This window comes from Amaranthus tricolor, chromosome 11 (assembly GCF_026212465.1).
Source record: "Amaranthus tricolor cultivar Red isolate AtriRed21 chromosome 11, ASM2621246v1, whole genome shotgun sequence".
Taxonomy (NCBI): Eukaryota; Viridiplantae; Streptophyta; class Magnoliopsida; order Caryophyllales; family Amaranthaceae; genus Amaranthus; species Amaranthus tricolor.
In genome coordinates this window covers 23208768-23229449 of record NC_080057.1, presented here as the reverse complement: position 1 = coordinate 23229449, position 20682 = coordinate 23208768, and the positions used below count along the sequence as shown (strand labels likewise).

The following is a 20682-nucleotide window of genomic DNA, read 5'->3' as shown; positions in this document are numbered from 1 at the left end:
AGAATATAAGAGACATAAGCTATAGCAAATGTGTTGAGGAGGGGAGGAAGGGCATAGATTGTGAATGACGTCAAAGGCAAATCTAAGGACATAATAGTACTGAAAATAATGAAACCGTGCGTTAGTCTATTTCTTCCTTTGAGTTGTAGAATTAAATGCTTTTTGTGCTCACATACTCATATTCCTTCACTTTTTAGTTTTTGGATACAAAATTCTACCACTACTTGATGCATACTTTGACTTTCTTCTTACATAAAAGCCCAAGGAACAGCAACAAAACAAAACAATATCATCATCATCACCACACTCGGGTATTTCTCGCTCATAGAACTATGATCAGAGTCTGAGGAGGAAAGAAATACGACAATTGTACCCATAAAAAGGATATGGTCTAAGAGTCCGCTGCTTGAGAAAGATGTTTAGAAAACAAAACAAAACCAAACCAAATCTTATGTATTCGTTTTTGCAGATATCATTATCGCTAATTCTTTCGTTTCACTTTATTTGTTAAACTTTACTATAACTGTGTATGAGGGTTTTTGGGTGTCAAAGTTGTTAACGTACACGTCTTCCATTCTTAAATACTTGTTGCTACATTATGGTTATTGACTCTATTTATTGTTCAACCTTATTTCACATATTGCGGCTAATGTACAAGAACCAATATAGTCACGTGAGATTTTGTTTAAATCTTCTAACGAATACTTTCATAATATATATTAACTTTTTCTAATTTTTAGATGTGCATAGTTCAATATATAAATGATCAAAATAACAAATTAAATTGCATAAAAAGTCAAATATAGCAAGTATAGTGGAACAGAGGAAGTATATAACATATTATATGGCTTCGACAACCATCATCATGTCAATAGATCAACTCAACACGCCACACGCCCCCTCACATGCATCATGCAACACATGTCTTCACCGAACTTGGTGTAAAATATTTCACTTTGAATAAAAGGTGCGTGACTGAGTAAGACTTGAATCCATTATCTCTTTTCACGTTGGCTTGTGGTATCAACTCAACCAAAAAATTTTACGCTTGTGGTTAAGTTTGGGTCCACCTATGATACACTAGCACAAGTGTTACAAATATGTAGTAAAATTGCCTGGGGAACCTAAATCGTCAAACTGATCTGATCTGCCTTTGTTTATTTGATTAAATACTTCCTCTGTTCCAATATAGTTGTAACATTGAAAATATAAGCACTATTTACTTATTTAACTTAATTTGTGATTAATTTGTAATCTATAAGTCAACATATAGTCAAGTGGGATCTTGTTTGATTCGTCTCAATGCAAAGATTATTAATATAAAATTTTTTAAAATTTTTATTGTACATAATTATAAATATTAAGAATTAAATTAGTATATTAGACTACGTAAGAAAGCAAACGTTTCAAGTATTTTAAAACAGATAAAGTAACTGACTTCATATATTAGAGAATACTCCAATTTTTTCTTAAAAATGCCAACCAGATGCAGTAGAGATATACTTATTTTAACCCAACCGCAAAATCCAATTAGCTCGTCTTTTGTAAAATCGTCTCATTATGAGATGAGTTTATATTTACTTTAAGATTGTAAGCAATCGTTTTAAAGTTATAAGTAATTATTATAAAATTATAAAAAGTAATTATATTAAAATTATAAGTGATCACTTTAAAGTTATAAGAGATCCTTTTAACAAAAAATTGTATATTGAGCCAGACCAATAGACCAATAAAATTGATCTCACCGTGAGACCGTCTCATTTAAGAATTAGTGAAACCCGATTAGAACTGAGGCAGTCCTACCCATTTACTTATTTTATTATTTTCGTTATTATATATTTTTTTGAGGCGGTATTAAACAATTATGTCTTAAAAAATTTCTTTTTGGCTTAATAAGAAATACTAATTTTAAAATTTACGGAACCAATTATATTATACTTTTTTGTTATTTAATAGAAATAATGATAAAATAATAATAAATTTAGGACTTGTTGGGTCAAGCCCGACTAAGTGATTTGACAAGTTTGTTTAGAATTAACAGTCATTGAACACTCTTCTCGATAACTTCATTGATTCGAACTGCTTTACTAGTTTTACTACTCTCCATGTTCCTTTTTGATGTTCCAATTTTCCATTTCAGGCAATTCTATTTGTTGATTTATTGATATTTTTTGATATAATTAACGTTGATTAGTCTAATTTTAATATTTTTAAATGATTACGTTCTTCAATATTTTTTAATACTTTATTTTAATATTATTATAATGCTTATAGTCCTCATATGTTTTTCACTTACTACTTTATTTTAATATTTTTTAATGTTTATCATCTTCTTATTTTTTATTAATATTATTTTAATATTTTTTAATATTTATAGTCCCACTTTTTCTTCATTAATTTTATTATTTAATAAAATATCTTTACGATTTTAATGATTAATTTTTTATTTTACATAAATATTCTTTATGGTAATATCAAATAGGAACATAATAATTATTAGGGCTCGCTTGAATTGAGTGTAAATATTTAAGGGCTAAGTAAAAGTCAGAGTAGAAAACTAAAGTTAATCAAATAGAAGTTTAAAGAAATTTGATTGTTAGAAAGGTGAAAGAATTGATTAGAAGGTAGTGAAAATGAATAAAACAACAATTATTTCTCTCATATTGGGGGTATAGATTTACTCTAGGGGAGGGTGGGGGAATTTTTTCCTCCAAATGAGGGAAATCATGATCCTTTTTTATTCATCTTTTTTAGTTTATTCTCATTCTACATCTTTCACAAGTATTTCAATTATTTCATTTGCTCCTTCACTTATCTTTATTTTACTAATTTAATTTTTTTATCCCCTTAATATTTATACTCAATTCGACTCTTAGTAGTACTCATTTGACATGTTTCAAAAGGTTAGATGTGTCAAAGGTTTGGATTGGGCCAGACTCAAATGAAAAATATGGTTGGCCAATTTAGGAAGGAAAAAAGCAGGCTCAATTTGTTTAGTTTTGGTTTTCCAAACAGTCGGTCTTATATGAAATCGTCTCACTATGAGACGAGTCCATATAAGTAAGCCTAATTCTCTAAGTAATCACTTTAAAATTGTAATGGATCACTTTAAGGTTATAAGTGATAACTTTAAGACTATAAAAAGTCATCACTTTAAGAATAAATGTAAATTGGGCCAACCCAATTAAAATGGTCTCACCGTGAGACCGTGTCATATGAGAATTTGTGCTTCACAAATTGTTGTATGAGATAGTCTTTTTTTGAAACGCATCTTATATATAGATTAAATTGTTCAACTAATGTAAAGTATGAGTATATGTGCCTTTCATTTTGAGGTCTTCTTATCGTGAGATGGTCTCTTATAAGAATAGCTTACTTAATCCTAAGATCGAGCATTGCTACCAACAAATTCAACTAGAAAAAAAATTGAACATGGTAGCTAATGAGTTAGAATAAGCACAAATTCAACTAGGAAAATAAATTACAATCAACTCTAAGTAGGAAAATCAAGACAGAAAAACTAAAAGTTTTCATTTTTTTTTCCATAGCTAAAACAAAAATCTTAATAGGAAAGAGGTCAAAGCTAATTTTCCTATAGTCCATAACTAGAGATGTATATTCAGGTACTTAGTAGATCTTCTATCAGACTGTAGTATATATGCAACCAATCCAACCCGATAAATTTTTTGTACATATGAACTTGAAGCCTTAAAACATTCTTTTTAAGGCTTAAAAATATCCATTTAAGACTTAAAACCCATACTGTCTTAACCTTCATCCTCCAAAGACTTATCTTTACTTCTAACTAACTATTTCAATTGTTAAAATATTCATTCGAATACTTAGAGTTCCTACGTCAAGGTTTAAAGTCCCTACTCCAAGATTGAACATTTTTACCAAGGGTTAAACTGACTACTTTAAAACTTAAAATGTGTACTCCAAAAGTTTAAAATTGTCCATTTTAAAATATTAAATCTATATACCAAAATATAAAATTTGCATTTAGCATTTCCAACATTAAATGCCAAGTAAAAATAACATTTTTTAGAAAAAAAATCTAATAAATTTTCATAATTTTTAAAAAATGGGTAGGAATTTGTTTATTGGGTTGGGGCTAAACTAGACTGGGGAGGTCGCTTGGATGCGTCAATCACATTCAAAAACTGGTGATATAAATAAATTACTTCAATTCGACAAACGCTTTATCCATTTCTTTATACTTGTTATATTTGACTTTTATCGCAATTCAATGTATTATTTTGATCATTTATGTGTTGAAGTATGTACATCTAATCTAAATATTATAAAAAGTTAATATTATGAAAATATGTCATTCGATGATTCAAACAAGATACCACTTGAGTATTTTTTTTTTCTCACACATTAATCGCAACATATAAAACAAGTTTTAATAATAAATAGTGTTACTAACTGTTATATAGCTAGTATTTTAGAACGGATAAAATTTGTTTATTTAGGTTTTTTTTTTAAAAAAAAATTTATTTGGCAAATTACAAGTTAACTTGGGCACATAGCCCATTATTAGTGTAATACTCCCGACGGCATCCCCCGAAGGAAATCGTGCACAGCACAACACTTTAGTACACTACTTCCTTTTCCAGGAAGCCTTTCCATTTAGTCTCCAAAATTCAAACTTCCTATAAATTCAATTTTTTCTGCTTCTCCCTCCAACCGCCATTAAAACTCTCCTTCCTCGACGAAAATGGCGAACAACATGAAAGTCGATCAGCTTCGAGATGAGCTCTCCAAACGCGGCCTTGATATTTCTGGCACTAAACCTACTTTAGTTACTTTCAAACCCTTCCTTTTCTCTCTTTCCGCCTTTGAAATATTTTTGAGCTTTTGTTTCATTTAATGGCTAATTTGATTTCAGGCGAAGAGACTGAATGCTGCCCTTCGCAAAGAGGATGCTCTATCTACGCCGACGGAGGAATCAAATTCAACAATTGGGAAAAAGAGAGAGAGGGAAAATAAAGAACTAAACAATGAGGAATCTAAAGATGAAATCAGTGTTATTGACAAATTTCAAGCGATGAATGTTCAGAATTTGCGCAAGGAAGCTACTCTCAGAGGAATTTCACCCGTTGGCACTAAAAAAGAACTCGTTGAAAGGCTTTGTTCTGCTGCTACTTCTGCTACTGATGGATTCGGTATATCACTAACTGTTTTCTTTAATTTTTTTTAGCTTTTAACTTGATTGGATTGAAAATAACCTATTTGTAATTCTGAGGGTACGGTTTGCATACATTGGATCCTTTTTCCTGCCTGTAATATGTAACAGATAAGAATTGAAGTAAAATTGGTTCAGCATAGCTCAAAATTAGGCGCTCAGCCCATCCTATACTAATGTCCTGGATTCGTTACTACGACATCTAGTGAATGTTGATGGAAATAATGTTGGTTCTGCTGTACTGTTGTCTATTTTTTTTTGCTCATGTCCTGGTCAAAGGAGAAGAAGTGGAGGAAGTTAAGACCGAGAAGCAGGTGAAGGCAACAAAGAAGGGTTCTGCGGTCTTGGATCAATGGCTTCCTGACAATATAAAAAGTCAATATCATGTTTTAGAAAAGGTGGTTTCTGTTCCACTCTTTTAGTTTCATGCTAATAGTGATTTATTGAGTGCTACCTTGAAGGAAAAGAAAGTCAACAACTCTTGATGTGGATTGTTTGCTGTTAGGAAGATGGAATTTATGATGCCATGTTGAACCAGACCAATGTAGGGGACAACAACAACAAGTTTTATGTGATTCAAGTTCTCGGTGAGTTCTAGGCTTTTAAGTGATTCAATTTATGATGCCATGTTAATACTATGTTTGGTTATGCTCGACAAACTTGTGTTGGATGCAACATAGGCTGTTCTTTTTTCATATTGTTTGTCATCTTGTTATCTTGACTTTGAATTAAGATAAATTGCTTGGTTATGTATGTGATTTTTGGTGGCTTTTGAATAACCAAAGTGATGTGCTAGGTTATGTGTTAACCCTTTATGGGATATCATTTAGATTCATATGGGTTGTATTGAACACATAGATATCAAAAGATCGATGCACGACAATTTAGCCAAAAACCAGGTTTCTTAGGCTGGTTTAGAGTGTACTTGTGTCATGTCAAAGGATCCTGATTTCCAACACGCAACATGTGCGATGAGTAAGAGTGTTTGCAGTGACATGACCTTGATAAGTCATTTTGCATGTGAAACTAATATGTTGCTCTTCAAACTTGAAAATTTGGGTGTTATGCTTTATACTCTTTGGTGCAAAATCAATCAGATAATGTAACCCAGCCAGTGAATTAGCATTATTTAAATTAATCTATGTGATTCAGCAGTCAACATTATTAAAATCAAGTTTTGTAAAGTTCTGATGGAGTCTACATTCTATGGGAGATAAGGAGTTTCCAATAGTGGAGGTGTACCCATGATATCTTAAAAGAGTTTTGAGTTTTAATAAACTGAATTTTATCGTAAAAATTGAATTTTCAAACTCAACATCTTCAATTTCAATGAATTCCCACATTTAAAATCAAGACGTTTATGATTGTCTTCATGAAAATCATAGTGCAAAAAAAAGGTTGCATTGTATAGTATCGGTCGAGTTGTAAAGGTTTTGCAAATCTGTCAAACCTATATTACTGGGCTCTTAAAGATGTAAACGAACTGTAATTTAGGTCGGTTCAACAAAAACGTCACACTTTGTCCGCATCACCACAATTATGACCAAACCACATTTTTGCCGTATGATTGAAATTCAAAAAAATTAAATTACAGAATGATGTGGGAGAAGGCAGCATAATTCAAAAATGAGGTACAAACAGAAATTTATTGTATCTGATTAGTGTTTCACCAATTCTGTCCTTGATCTTATTAAAGTATAGGCCAATATGCTCACATGAAGAAAACATTAACCACACTTCTAACAGAAATTTTATGATATAATCAAGACACCTTTTACTACTATTACTGGATCCTTCGGTCCCTTTTTAGTTCTCTTTTTTATGGTCCTTGGGATTTAATAAATTTCAATTTTCATCAAATGATTCTTCTGCTTTCATGATTGTAATGGTAATCATACATTTTTCAATAATTTAAATTAGAAGATTTTATATATGGAGAGTAAGCACTAATATGAATGGGTTTTGAATTATATATATTCAGAGTTGTATTTCTTAATGCTAGCAGCACTATACTATTGTTTCCAGAGTACAGAAGTGCAGTTTCTTCAACTAGTTTAAAACTTTCTACTCCAAAATGCTCAAGAATTTAAATTGCTGGTTAAACATACGACAATGATGTTGCTTCCTGTATAATTTGATTTTGTTTTGCAATTGTGAAATTTAAATTCCTCGACTCACTACTTAGAGTAGATAATTTTTATTGTTCATTCTTAACTCAGCAACATTCTATTTATCTGTTTGTGCTAATATAGAAATTGATGGCGGCGGAACATACATGGTATACAGCAGATGGGGCAGAGTAGGAGTGAAGGGTCAAGATAAGCTGTTTGGTCCATATTCATGTCAGGAAACTGCAATTCAAGAGTTCCAGCAGAAGTTTTTGGCAAAGACAAAAAACCATTGGTCCGATCGAAAAAATTTTGTTTCTTACCCGAAGAGCTATACATGGTTGGAAATGGATTACAGCGAAAAAGAACAAGTATGGCTTTAGTTTTTTTAATGCTTTTGAAACATTATTTTGTAGTGTATGAACTTTTGGATGCTTTCAAATAGAAATTGTTATTTTCTGGAGTCTGTGTCTATTTATATGCAGATTGCAGACATGTTCAATATATGCATGGAGAGTTAAAATATTTAATTAATTAATTGTTATGTCAGTCCTGGTCCTCCTGAAGTACAACTTCTCTCAGAATTTGCAGCTACTGTTACTGGTTTATACCATCATGAGCTGTAGTGACAGGATGTTCAAAAGTTCTGATCTCGAAATATAATTTTTGCACATACTTTTATTTTCAGGACAAAGAAAAGCTGCCTTCAACTAGTACAAGCATTCAACCACGGGAAACCAAACTCGAGCCTCGTGTCGCTAAGTTCATCTCTCTTATATGCAATATCAGTATGATGAAGCAGCAGATGATGGAAATTGGTGAGTATCTTTTTGATCCAAGTTTTCTATCCTGGTTTTATTTCGGCATGACAAAAATTTTTACCCTATATTTTCTAATCCTTTTTATTGTATCTATGATTTAATTGAATGTTCTCTTGACGTTCGTTACTTTTTGTAGTGTAGTGAGAAAGGTTTCCTGATGTTTATGCCATTCAGAGATCTTTAGAATAGATAATGCCCATTTTTATTGTTACCTGGGGTTTAACTTCTGTTCTATTCCATGACGAGAGGATGGGGGGGCTTTTCATAAATACAAATGTGACTGAGAAATCTTTATTTTCTGCATCGGGAACCTTCTCTTGTATCTTCTTTCTTTATTTTCATTACATGTATGTATAATATATTGCAATTAATCATCCAGGATACAATGCTGAGAAATTACCACTTGGAAAGTTGAGTAAATCCACAATTTTGAAGGTATATCATACATTTATTGTTTTTGTTGTAGAAGTAAATTCCTATAATTGCGGTAATTTTCATTGGAGGATTGAGATGTCCATGTACATTAAGGCTGGAATGTACGTCATAGTTTTAGTATGTGGTATTTTTGCTAGATCATCGATGTTAACACTCTTAGAACCAAAAGTAAATGTGTCTTAAGCGTCCTTAATCCCTTTGTTAGTTCTTTTGTTAAGATGCTCATGCTCACTTAATGTTTGTCTAATTACAAAATTTGTTACATATGGCGTAGACGCCGGTGAGTGATAGCTTATTTGATCGTCTTGATTAGATATTAACGTGAGTTGATAATTGATTTGGCTGTTGGTGACATGGTAATGAACTATACGTTGATGTTCAGTTACTTGTCCTTGTATATATGTAGGGTTACAATGTTCTGAAGAGGATTTCAGATGCCATTGGTCAGTCTAACAAGAAACTGCTTGAGCAATTAAGTGGGTGAGTTTACGTTTAATATGCATATTTGCTTTAACAATTCTCCAAATAATTGCTCACCATTGTACATATTCTTGTAGTTTGTCAATACTTTTTCATGTCTACTGATGTAATTTCATTTCTAACTGGTACTGTCACCTGCATGAAAACTTTACGCTAGATGCTCTCCTTTATGAAGTCTTTTCTTTTTCAGGGAATTCTATACTGTCATTCCTCATGATTTTGGCTATAAGAAAATGCGTAAGTCTATATTTCTTGTTAGTATAGTAACTGTTTTAGAGTTCAATGTGATTAATTTATACTGCCTTTTACATTTGATGTTTCATATGTTGATAAATGAGCACTTGTTCATTGCTGTTGCAAAGCTGTCTTCTCGTATTTGTTTGTAAAAACTTGCAGGCGAGTTTGTCATTGACACACCTCAAAAGTTGAAGAGCAAACTGGAAATGGTAACTTTTCATATTTGTACTTGTGACTTCACATGGTGCTAATCTTTTTGTTCAATTGCCTTGATTATTTACTTATTAGGATTATGTGATCCAACTTTTTTTGAGTGAATCGTGCTAAATTTTGAGTTTCAGTCATGCTATGTTTGACAAAGGATGTCTGCTAATCGCTGTTGCTAATTAACTGATGCATCTTTGATGTGTTAGGTTGAGGCATTGGGTGAAATTGAGCTGGCAACAAAATTATTGAGCGAAGATGTGGGAATGCAGGTACACCATCTGTTTTCTGAAACTTATGTTAGGCTTTCATTTGGCCTTTATTTTGTTTTCGTCATAAAAGCTTTCTTGATTTAGCTCATGTAATAATGTATAATTGATAGGAACAAATGGAGTAAAATACATGTGGAGATGATCATTAGAATTGAGTTTCTAAGTTGCAATTTAGTACTCTTAGTTACTCTGATCTCCCACGTTAATTTGTTTTGATTTTTGGGTAGGGCTTTGGCATTGTTGCATTGCCGTTGAAGTTGCCACAATAGTTTCTACTTGTGTGGTGTGTGACTTCATATTGACTAGAGCTATTCATGGGCGCCTTGGCCCACCCGACTTGAAAATCAGGCGGGCTTGGACAATGTTTATAAAGAAAATTAATATTTGGACGGGTAATACCCATTCGCCAAGATAAATGGGCGGTTAGCGCACAAAAAATACCCGCTAGTATATCTGGCCGCTCTCTTAGTTTAATATTTTAATTATTTGATGATAATTCTATTATTTTTTAAGCTGCTCTAGTTTACTCATCTCTTGTCAACATTACCCATTAAATAATAATTACCTAGCTTAGTTTAATACTCCTATCATCTACTGTTTACATTACTCCGTTGTAAGATAATGATAGTCAATGATCGCATTGCTTTGGTTGGATCATCCAACATAATGTTTAAATTTAAATAGTTTGAGTATTTTGAGAATTTTTATGTATTTGGAAGTATTTTGAAAAATGTATTGTATTATTTTAATTGTTATTAAGACTTATCTTTATAATTTATATTGTATTTTTAATTATTATTTAAGAAATGCCCGCTCACCTGCGGGTCCCGCCCGCTAAAAGAATGGGTGGGTTGCGACAAAGGTTGGAAAAATGCGGGCGGGCTTTTGAATATTAGAGCCTGTGGGTAAGGGATTATCCGGTCCGCTTCCCGCCCAAGCCTGCCCATGAACAACTCTAATTTTGACCTATGCTGAAGCTTATTTGTTGTCCCCCTTGTGTCACGTCTTGTTAAAACTTTGTGGTTGCTCTAACTTATACTCCTTTTTTGCAGTTTGATCTCTTGTTCTCTCTATATGGACGACTTCGTTGCGAACTGATTCCTGTTGAAGTTGATTCAGAAGAATTTTCCATGGTAGAGCTCTGGTACCAAAATTTATTAATAGTTCTAAGAATTTATGATGTTGTATCCTATGCTTTTATGTATAATGTACAACCACTACTTTAGAGAATACCTAAAATGGAAACTAATGATGCAGTAAATGGATGAGTATACCCTTTTGTTCACTGTTGGCTACTAAATGTAGTTTGATATTTTAGGATTTGAGTTAGGAATTGGTTACTATTATAATCTTAAAATCAGAAAAAATAATAAAGAATCGGAAAAATTATCTTGAATCATACAACCTTTCACTTATTTCCCTACGATAATGCGAACTTTTGATTAACCCTGAATAATACAACTTCAGTGTGGATTTCTCTCTAGCATCCTTAACCTGTTGGAAACCTACAATTATAGGTCAACTTGCAAAAAAAAAGAAAATGCAATTAAAATAAGCGAAAAAAAGATAATGGAAATTAATTCAACACCCCATTTCCACCATACTTCACCCACTGCCACTGCCACCATGCCCCCACCCATTTTTGGTCACCACCACCTTCATCAAAACCCACCACCAAAATTGACTCCCCTACCTCTCCTTTATCTCCTATGCAACCCCATCCCCCTCTACTATCAAATGCCACCAAATCCTTTTCTCCACTCCACTACCCTCTTAACAACACTGCCCCCACCCCAGCTTAACCCCCTTGGCGGCCAACACATTCTTCCCAGGCCTCACCACCTTCTTGTCCACTGTCGTTCACCAAACCTGCACCTTCATACCCACCCACTATCAAAACTTTCTGCCCTACCATTTGAGAACTTAGCCACCAACCTTTTTGCCCACCATCACCAATAAATTGCGACCCTGGCTTCCAATTGCAACACCCCCTCCCCCATAACCGCCAACTGCGAAATCACCCTCCTAGTCGCTTTTAATTCTGAGTGTGGGTTGTTTACAAGAGTGGTGGTGTATGGTGAGATCTGAATGTGGTGAGATCTAGGTGTGGGCTGCACATGGGTTCATATGTTCAATTTCTGGGTTGTGGTGGTGGGTCGCTGGAAATGTTAGGGTGGTTGTGGGAGGGTAGGTGCGGTTGTTCTAGGGTGTTGGGTGGGGTGGTGCACATGTGGAAAAAGAGGAAGGGGTGAGATTTTTTTTAATTTAAATGTAATTTATATTTTTGGGTAAAATTTATTAAAATAAATGTTGGTGGAAAACTCATCTCGAAGGTTGTATACTTGTATTGTTGTCGGTAGGGCTGCAGCTTCAGATACACTAGGTCTCCCACTTCAAAGGAAACATTTCGTCGTTTCATATTAGCCCATTTTTGCATATGGTGTTGAGCACGAAGCAAGTAATAATGTAAGTTATCCACAATCGCATCACATTCACGTAATAATTGATCCAAACAATCCACTTGAGTTGTGTTATGTCCAACATGAATCAGTGAGGGGGTGAACGCCCATAAAGAGCTTTGAAACGCGACATATTAATAGACATGTAGGGAGCCGTATTGTAGCAATATTCCACCCAATGTAGCCACTTAGCCCATTGTCATGGTTGTCCATTGATAAAAGAACGAAGGTAAGTTTCTAGGGCTTGATTTACAATCTCGCTTTGCCCATCCGTTTGTGGCCATGTTTCGATTTAGAACGGTACCTTGTAGACGGAATAGCTCCGACCAAAATGTGATCATGAAGATCTTATCTCTGTTAGAGACAATGGATGATGGAAACCCATGAAGACGAACCACCTCTTTAACAAAAACAACAGCTATTGTAGTGGCATTGAACGGATGTTTGAGCCCGATAAAATAAGCGAATTTGGTAAAGCGGTCCACCACAACCAATACGGTATCGTATTCGCCGGATTTGGGTAGTGCCTCAATGAAATCCATAGTAATATCGTCCCAAACCTGAGTCGGAATCAGCAAGGTTTGGAATAAGCCGGCGGGGTGCTGATGAGAAGCCTTTTGTTGTTGGCATACAAGACAACTTTTGACGAACTGAGTCACCATTTTCTGCATGCCTTCGCAATACCAATCTTTAGCCAAACAAAGGTAAGTCTTGTATTCCCCTTTACGACCACCTATCGCCGTAGTGTGATATTCTAGTAACAATTTGTCCACCATGGCTGAGGTACTAGGAATGGCTAGCCTCCCCTTGTACAGTAAGGAATCATGATGAAGTGAAAAATCAGCTATAACCCCTCCTTGGGCTTGCAATTCTGTGTATAATTTGCCTAAAACCGCATCCTTCCGTACCTCACTCTTTAAGGACTCCTAATCAACCCAACAGGTGGAAACCAAGGCGTTTAACTGAGTGTGATAGATTTTGTGGTGACGGGACAAGGCGTTGGCTGCCTTGTTGGTGATACCCGGTCTGAATTGTACTTCGAAATCATACCCCAACAACTTACTAACCCACAAAATGTCGCTCGATTAAATAATGTCGCCAATTTCTGGATTGCCAACACAATGACCATGAGCCCCTTCTCATAAATTGATTTTGCTTGCCCCCGTACTCCGAGTGCCTTGCTAAAATAAGCAATGGGATGCTTATTTTGTGAGAGGACGGCACGTAATCCTTTTATCGATGCATCGACCTCCACTACGAAGGGAATAGAGAAATTAGGAATAGCTAGAACAGGGGCTGTGAGCATGACCCTCTGAAGGTTTTCAAAAGCTGCTGTGGCGGCTTCATTCCAATCGTAATTATCCTTTTTGAGCTGGTCGGTGAGAGGTGAAGCGAGCTGGTAGATAAACCTTTGATAATAGTCGGCTAGACCCAAAAAACTACGATGGTCTTTTAGATTTTGAGGAAGTGGCCAGTCTTGTATAGCTTGAACCTTGTCTGGGTCCATAGCGATCCCTTACTCGGACACAACGTGGCTTAAGTACACCACTGTTGTTTGCCCAATTACACACTTCTTGGCATTGGCGTATAATTGATGACGAGCAAGTAACTCCAAGACTTCGGTTAAGTGTTGAGCGTGTTCCTCCATAGAGGGGCTGTATATCAAGATGTCATCGAAGAACACCAAAACAAATCGACGGAGATATGGCTTAAAGATGTCATTCATCTAAGACTAGAAGGTGGCGGTTGCGTTCGTCAAGCCAAAAGGCATGACGACGAATTCGTAATGATAACGCGGTTTTATGAACATCCTCTTTATTCATACGAATTTGATGGTAGCCTGACTTCAAATCCAATTTAGAAAACACCGTAGCTCCACACAACTCATCCAATAACTCTTCGATCACAGGAATCGAAAATTTATCCGCAATTGTTTGCTTAATTAGAGCTCTATAGTCGATATAAAATCGCCACGACCCATCTTTTTTCTTCACCAATAACACCAGGCTAGAGAAAGGACTGTGTGAGGGTTGTATTATGCCAGCTTGCAACATATCAGCTACTAACCTTTCTATTTCGTTCTTTTGGATTTAGGGGTACCAATAAGGCCGAACACTCACGGGGCTGGACCCGCTCTTGAAAGTGATTTGATGTTGTGTCGCACGACTAGGAGGTAAACCATGCGACATCTGAAATACTGCAGCATACTGTTGAATAACAGGTTGTAAGAGATCTGAGACCTTACTGGGTATATCGAAATCATAGTATCTTCTTGTCTAGAAATACTAGTCAGCTCCACTAATACACCACCCCCGGATTTTCGGATCACTTTCATCATCGATTTGAGTGTCACTCGTGATCGTTCTAGTGATGGATCCGCTGTAGTATCACCTTACTCCCCTTCCATACAAATTGCATCAATGGATGTTTCCAGTTGGTAGAGATGGTGCCCAATTTGGCCAACCACTCAATTCCTAAAATAATGTTAGAATGACCAAGTTCCAGGGGTAATTAGTTCTCGGTAATGCTAATGGCTCCCAAGTCCAATTCTACCTCTTTACACCTTCCTTTACCGCTTCGGGTCTCCCCCGTTCCCAATGTAACTCCAAATTCCTCAGTGGGTTCTATCAAAATTCCTAACTTCTTGACAATATCCGGTGAAAAGAAATAATGGGTTCCCCTGGGGTTAATCATCACCACTACCTTATCGTCTCCAATCCTCCCCTCAAGCTTCATGGTTCTAGGGTTATCAATCCCAACCACCGAGTTAAGAGAAATTCCCATCGGCCTGACATCTGTCTCCACCGGAAACGTCTCCTCCTCACTAGTTTCATTTTCCTCTTCACTTCCCCCCACAATCAAGACACTTAACTCACGCTTCTTATAGATATGCCCTACACGCCACTTCTCATCACACCGGTAACACAAGCCTTTCGACTTTCGATCTTGGTATTCACAGTTAGTTAACCGGCGGGGTTGGTCATTTTGTGGGTTACGGTTGAGGTGGGTATGGTTTTGGGAAATTTGTTGGGTGTTATTTGTGTTTGGGAAGTGATGATGGGTATTTGTTGGGTTAGGTTTATGTTAGACATGTGGTGGGTAATGTGGTTGAGTGACAGGTGGAGAATAATGCTGTTTGGGATAATTTGTGGGTTTGGGAGGGTAGTTTGGTAAATGTCAGCCAGACCCACTTTGGTTATTAAGTAGCCCAAGAGCCAGCAGCTTCTCCTCAATTTTAACAGCCCAATCATGAGCTTCATCCATATTCACAGGATCCATCAACTTCAATTCAGTTTGTATCTTCCATTCCAGCCCCTTAATGAAATTTTCCAATAAACAAGATTCACTTATCTCCTCCTCTAGATTCGAAGCAAACTGAATGAAGACCTTTTCATAATCTTCTATACTTCCTTCTTGCTTCACGCTCATCCATTGCTCCATGAGAGAACCTCTCTTGTGGCCTCGAAAATGTCTCAGCAATAATCGCTTCAAAATTCTCCAATTGGTGATCGATCGTCGCTTATTCTCCCATTGAAACCAAGCCAACGCATCTCCTACCAATCCCAAACTCGCCGCCCCCATCTTCTCAGTTTCAGTCAGGCTATACACCTCGAAGTACCTCTCCGCCTTGTTAACCCATCCATCTGGATCCTCCCCCAAAAAAAATGGAAAATCCAATTTACGTACCTTCCCGTGATGTCTTTCAGTGTTTCGTTCCATGGATTGCGTAATTCCTCCAAGAAGCTTGAACTCTCCTCTTCCTTCAAGCGATTTTGCTCAACCTTAGATCGTTCCCGGTTACTAGCTGAATGGGTTTGTGGGTTTTCTTCGTTGTGGTTCACCATTTTTGCACTGATGGTCTTAACCTCATCCATGAGTATGGTAATGGCAGCCGTGAAGTCTCTTTGCCCTTTAGAGCATTCATCCAATTTCTTGTTTTGCTCTGTAACCACCTTGGATTGTGACTCCTCAAAATACTTCTTCATCTCACTGAACTTCTCCTCCATGGTCTTCTTCAAATATGGTATTTCGCCTTGCAGGACAGCCAACACCTCTTCCAGGCTGTCCAAGCGATTTGCTTGTGTCGGGGCCATGATCGATTTGCTCTGATGCCACTATTGTGATGGGGATCAGCAGCTAAGCAACTCACAATATCAGAAAAGAAAAAAAGAAGAGAGAAGCAGAATTAGAACACAGAAGAAATAGAAGAGCAGAAGTGGAATGCAAAGTACTCCCTCGAGCTCTTCAAGTGGCTTGATAACTCTTACGGTACAAGACCAATTTAGTACTACAAGCATAATCAAATCTATCCCCCCCTTCCCTCTATATATAATAAGTACTACATTCTAGAATATCAAAGAGTACAGCTCAGCAGGAGGTGTAACAAACTCTAACAAACAACATCTTTTGTAAAATATTCCCAGAGATTGTATAACTGATTTGTTTAATTAACATGCTTTCCTTTGCTTGAGTATATGTGCTTAATAATGGGCTTGGGCCTATCCTCTTCCATGACAGTTGTATAATTCATGGTTAACCAATAGTTGATATTATTACAAGAAAAAAGTTGAAATGTTGTATTATTCAAGGTAATTTTTCCTAAAGAATATTAAAATTCAAAAGCAAGAAGAATTGAGGTTTATAATAGCTGTCAAAGAATCCCTTCTATGACTATGCCTCTTATTAGATTTGAGAATACATATCAAATGATGTAAAGAACGAGTATTTATTGTACCAAATTGACTCTTCAATGCCCTAGCCTTTCCCCTCTATTCCTTTTTCCTCCTTTTGTAAGTACCACTCTAAAAATCCGACCACGACCAATGGATATACACCCAATTGCAACACCAAGGCCACCACTGGTTGGAAACACCACCACCATTGCAATATAATTCCAAAAAATTCAATGACTAGTAGCAACCACCACCGTCACACAATATTAGAAAAATAATTATTTTGAGTTGCAAACCAGCCACCATAAAAACAGCGGGGAAAAAGTTATTTTGCCACTACAAATCATTATAATCGGGTTATAATGGTTCAATGTCTACTCATGTATATCTGCTCGTTGCTGCAGTGATGAATCCTGTTAGTATTACTATTACATGGAAAAAATATATTACTGATTGATTTTCTGTCCGCTCAGATCCAGCAGTATACTAAGAATACTCATGCCAAAACACATTCCAACTATACTGTTAAAATTGCTCAAATATTTAGGGTGTCAAGAGAGGGAGAAGATGAACGGTTTAAAAAGGTATTCTACTCGAGTGTTTACCACTTTACACCCTCTTCACTCCACAGTTTTCTCGTTGGATATTAGATTATGTTCAGTGTCTACCTCCACTCTGATTAGCGTCACTGTTCCGACCAGTTCTCTAATACAAAAAATAGAATGCTGTTATGGCATGGCTCTCGGCTAACAAACTGGACTGGAATTTTATCTCAAGGTAATTGCTGAATCCCATCAAAGATGAGCAGGTTTGTCATTTTATGTGTTACAGATAATAGTTCTCTTTCTCTTTATTTCTCAACTTTTGTTTCATTATCCAGGGTTGCGTATTGCTCCACCTGAAGCACCTGCAACAGGCTATATGTTTGGCAAAGGGGTGTATTTTGCTGACATGTTTTCTAAGAGTGCAAACTATTGTTGTTCCTTTTCTGGAGCTCCTACCGGCGTTCTACTTTTGTGTGAGGTAGTCATTAGCTCATGGTGTTTAAATGCTTTGAAGTGAAATTCTATTTTTTTGGGGAAAGTCTGAGGACTAGGAGTAGTTTCTTTTCAGATGGAATCATGTCTGCTGGTACTTTAATAATCATATTTCTGATATCCTTAGCTTTGACTTAATTCCTATTTCATTTGGTTAACAAATAACACACCCAAGAGTTGGTGTGCATCTAAGTTGTTGTGACCTGTATGACCTGTTTGTGTTGGGGAACTAATGAAAACCGCTACTCTTAGACCTTGGTGTCTGAGTCATATCCTTGTCTAGCTATCTGATTATAGCATTGTTTCTCCTTTTTTAGGTGGCATTGGGTGAGATGGAAGAGCTCCATTATGCAAACTACAATGCAGATAAATTACCTGCTGGAAAGCTAAGGTGAGGTCTCTATGTTGCTTATAGATTGTCTTAATATGTTCAATATGACACTTTCCACTCATGACACGTCTTCATAACAAGTAAAAAAAATTAGCTTTCCATTCCTGACACTATGACCTTTGGCATTTTCGTTCCTTAAAATAATGTTGTGCTAGAGCTTGAAAACTCTTTGTACTTGGTTTTCATCTTTCACTCATCATCAACACCAACAATACCAAAGCCTTAATCTTAAAAGATTTGGGTTGACTAAATGAACTAGTAGATCATATGTAGTGGTCATTCACATGAACTTTCTTTCTCTATTCGTTTTGATTTTTTAGCATCTCAACTTGTAAATCTAAGTTCTTTATACGATTTCCTAAATTTACTCTCGATGTCATTTTTGGTCTTTCACGCTCTATTTTTAAAGGCCCATGTTCCTATTTCTTCCTTATCACTTATCACTTCATCAATACTCTATATACCCACCATCTTAAATTATTTTTTATCTTATCCTCATAATAGGCGACGCCTAAACCTTTTCTTTTGTTTTGTTTTTGTTTTGATTTCTATCCCTCAAAGTATGTCAATTCATCCATCTAAGCATCTGCATTTCGGCTACTTATATTCCTACGATGATCCTTGCTTCCTAAAAGCTTAAATATTGGATTCATATAGTAGCGCTTTAGGGGCACATCTCAATTACATATTATCCTTGTAGTTGCTTTCCATTTTGGCCACCCACAATTAATCTTTTAGGTCACATTTTATTGGATATCCCCACTTTTTTGGGACCCAAGGTGAAGTGTTGGATATCCCCACTTAATCTTATATGTTTATTGTGTCTATACTCTATGCTCATGCGTATGTAAATAATAGAGTTCCTGATTCCTGGAGATCTATGCCATTATATGAATATGATGCATAAAGTTCCTTCTATGCTTGTATGTTCTTCAACTTTTGCTTTGGCACTAGATAGATGTAATGTGTTTTGTGCAACCGAACTAATCACAGAAAAATATTACCCTTAAATTGATGATTTTCCATAACAGCACAAAAGGAGTAGGTGCAACTGCCCCGAATATGTCCCAATCCAAAGTGCTTGACGATGGTGTTGTTGTTCCCTTTGGAAAGCCAGTAGAGAAGAAAGAATCCAAGGTAAGCAGTCAAACTTGTTCCAGCTGAACTTCAATTTTAGTTTGAACTTTGGAGTGTCTCATTCTTGTTCTATAGATTTGACTTCACATTACGCCTGTTCTCATACATAAATAACTTCAGGTTTCTCTACGTTACAATGAATACATAGTTTACAACGTAGATCAGATACGAATGCGCTATGTTGTTCAAGTCAATTTCAAGTACGCATCTTAAGCAGCTTCAACAAGTGATTCCGCCCTAGCTGGCAGCCTGGCACGTACAACCGCACCAATGAGGTGTGTAAATATTATCATAGAATGGAGGAGCTCATAACGATGACTTTAAGCTGAATAGCGTGTATATTCGTTCTATATGCCTAGTTGTATTTTTCTGTAATTATTCGAAATGCCCCTAGATTTGGCTTTTTGATGGTGGCTCGAGAAGTTGTAATTTAGAATTAGTTTTAATAAGATGAAATCAAATTAGTCGCCATACTAATTGCTGTAAGAAAATTAATTTCTTTTTGTTACTTGTTTGTAAGCTAGAATGAGTTCTTTCGTTTCGATTGCGATTAAGTAATTGTGTGCCTTTTTTGAGAGATTTATCGCTGCATATTGAGATTATGCTTCGATGTCAATGGTGTAGGTTGTACGATTTGGATTTGAGTCGGAGTGGGTAAGCTTGTTAAGTTTGGATTTGGTTGAATCATTTTGAGTTAAATTTGCAAGTAATTTGATTCAAAATTACTAAGATCTTTTTGAGAACATTATTCATTTAGTGGTAATTTAACTTTAATCAATTTTAAGCTTAACTTGTATCTTGAGAGATCGTCTTTTACTGAGACGACTTTTTAGTCCCAGCCCATCAATATTTTATAATTAAAAAAAAAACATAAAAAAAAATTGCATTATAACCTATTTAAAGTTGGTTTTTAAATCTATTGAAGTTGATATCTGAAATTAATGTGTAACATGTTAAGTAGTTGTATTAACTTATTAAGTTATTGAACTATTAAGTTGGTATTTCAAGTTTCAGCTTTCTATTATTCTTATTGGTTTTCTAATACTATCGTTGCACCTGCATTAACCATAGGTAGTTTTCTTTAATCTCATTTTCAATAGTTGCAACACCAAAAATCTATTCATATGTCTTTATATTTTAATCCTATCCCACAAAGTATTCTCCCTCATTCTTTTTAACATTTGCATGTTGCTATTCCAATATTTTTATTATGATTCTTTTTAACTAACATTCTGAT

At 35.6% G+C, this 20682-nt stretch overlaps 1 protein-coding gene across 2 annotated transcripts; it reads left to right on the top strand.

Moving 5' to 3' along the window:
* The first annotated feature begins 4560 nt into the window (after nt 1-4560).
* Nucleotides 4561-20022, top strand: LOC130827478 (poly [ADP-ribose] polymerase 2). 2 transcript variants are annotated; one of them, XM_057693208.1, is made up of 18 exons: nt 4561-4807; nt 4895-5171; nt 5471-5589; nt 5697-5778; nt 7444-7670; nt 7988-8117; nt 8500-8555; nt 8962-9035; nt 9226-9272; nt 9432-9481; nt 9686-9748; nt 10801-10881; nt 17354-17464; nt 17582-17657; nt 17761-17903; nt 18235-18308; nt 19340-19445; nt 19566-20022. In XM_057693208.1, exons 1-18 carry the CDS (start codon nt 4724-4726, stop codon nt 19656-19658), a joined length of 1893 nt encoding a protein of 630 aa, XP_057549191.1. In that variant the 5' UTR covers nt 4561-4723; the 3' UTR covers nt 19659-20022. The 2 variants fall into 2 exon arrangements, with proteins under 2 accessions (XP_057549191.1, XP_057549192.1); XM_057693209.1 differs by lacking the exon at nt 17354-17464 and having other exon boundaries at nt 4575-4807.
* Nucleotides 20023-20682: the final 660 nt, after the last annotated feature.

Excerpts from the sequence above, each read along its gene's own strand:
- LOC130827478 (XM_057693208.1), top strand. The coding sequence starts at position 4,724 with ATGGCGAACAACATGAAAGTCGATCAGCTTCGAGATGAGCTCTCCAAA. Across the intron at positions 9,036-9,225 it reads CTGCTTGAGCAATTAAGTGG|GGAATTCTATACTGTCATTC; the intron begins GTGAGTTTACGT and ends TTTCTTTTTCAG. Across the intron at positions 18,309-19,339 it reads TTACCTGCTGGAAAGCTAAG|CACAAAAGGAGTAGGTGCAA; the intron begins GTGAGGTCTCTA and ends TTTCCATAACAG.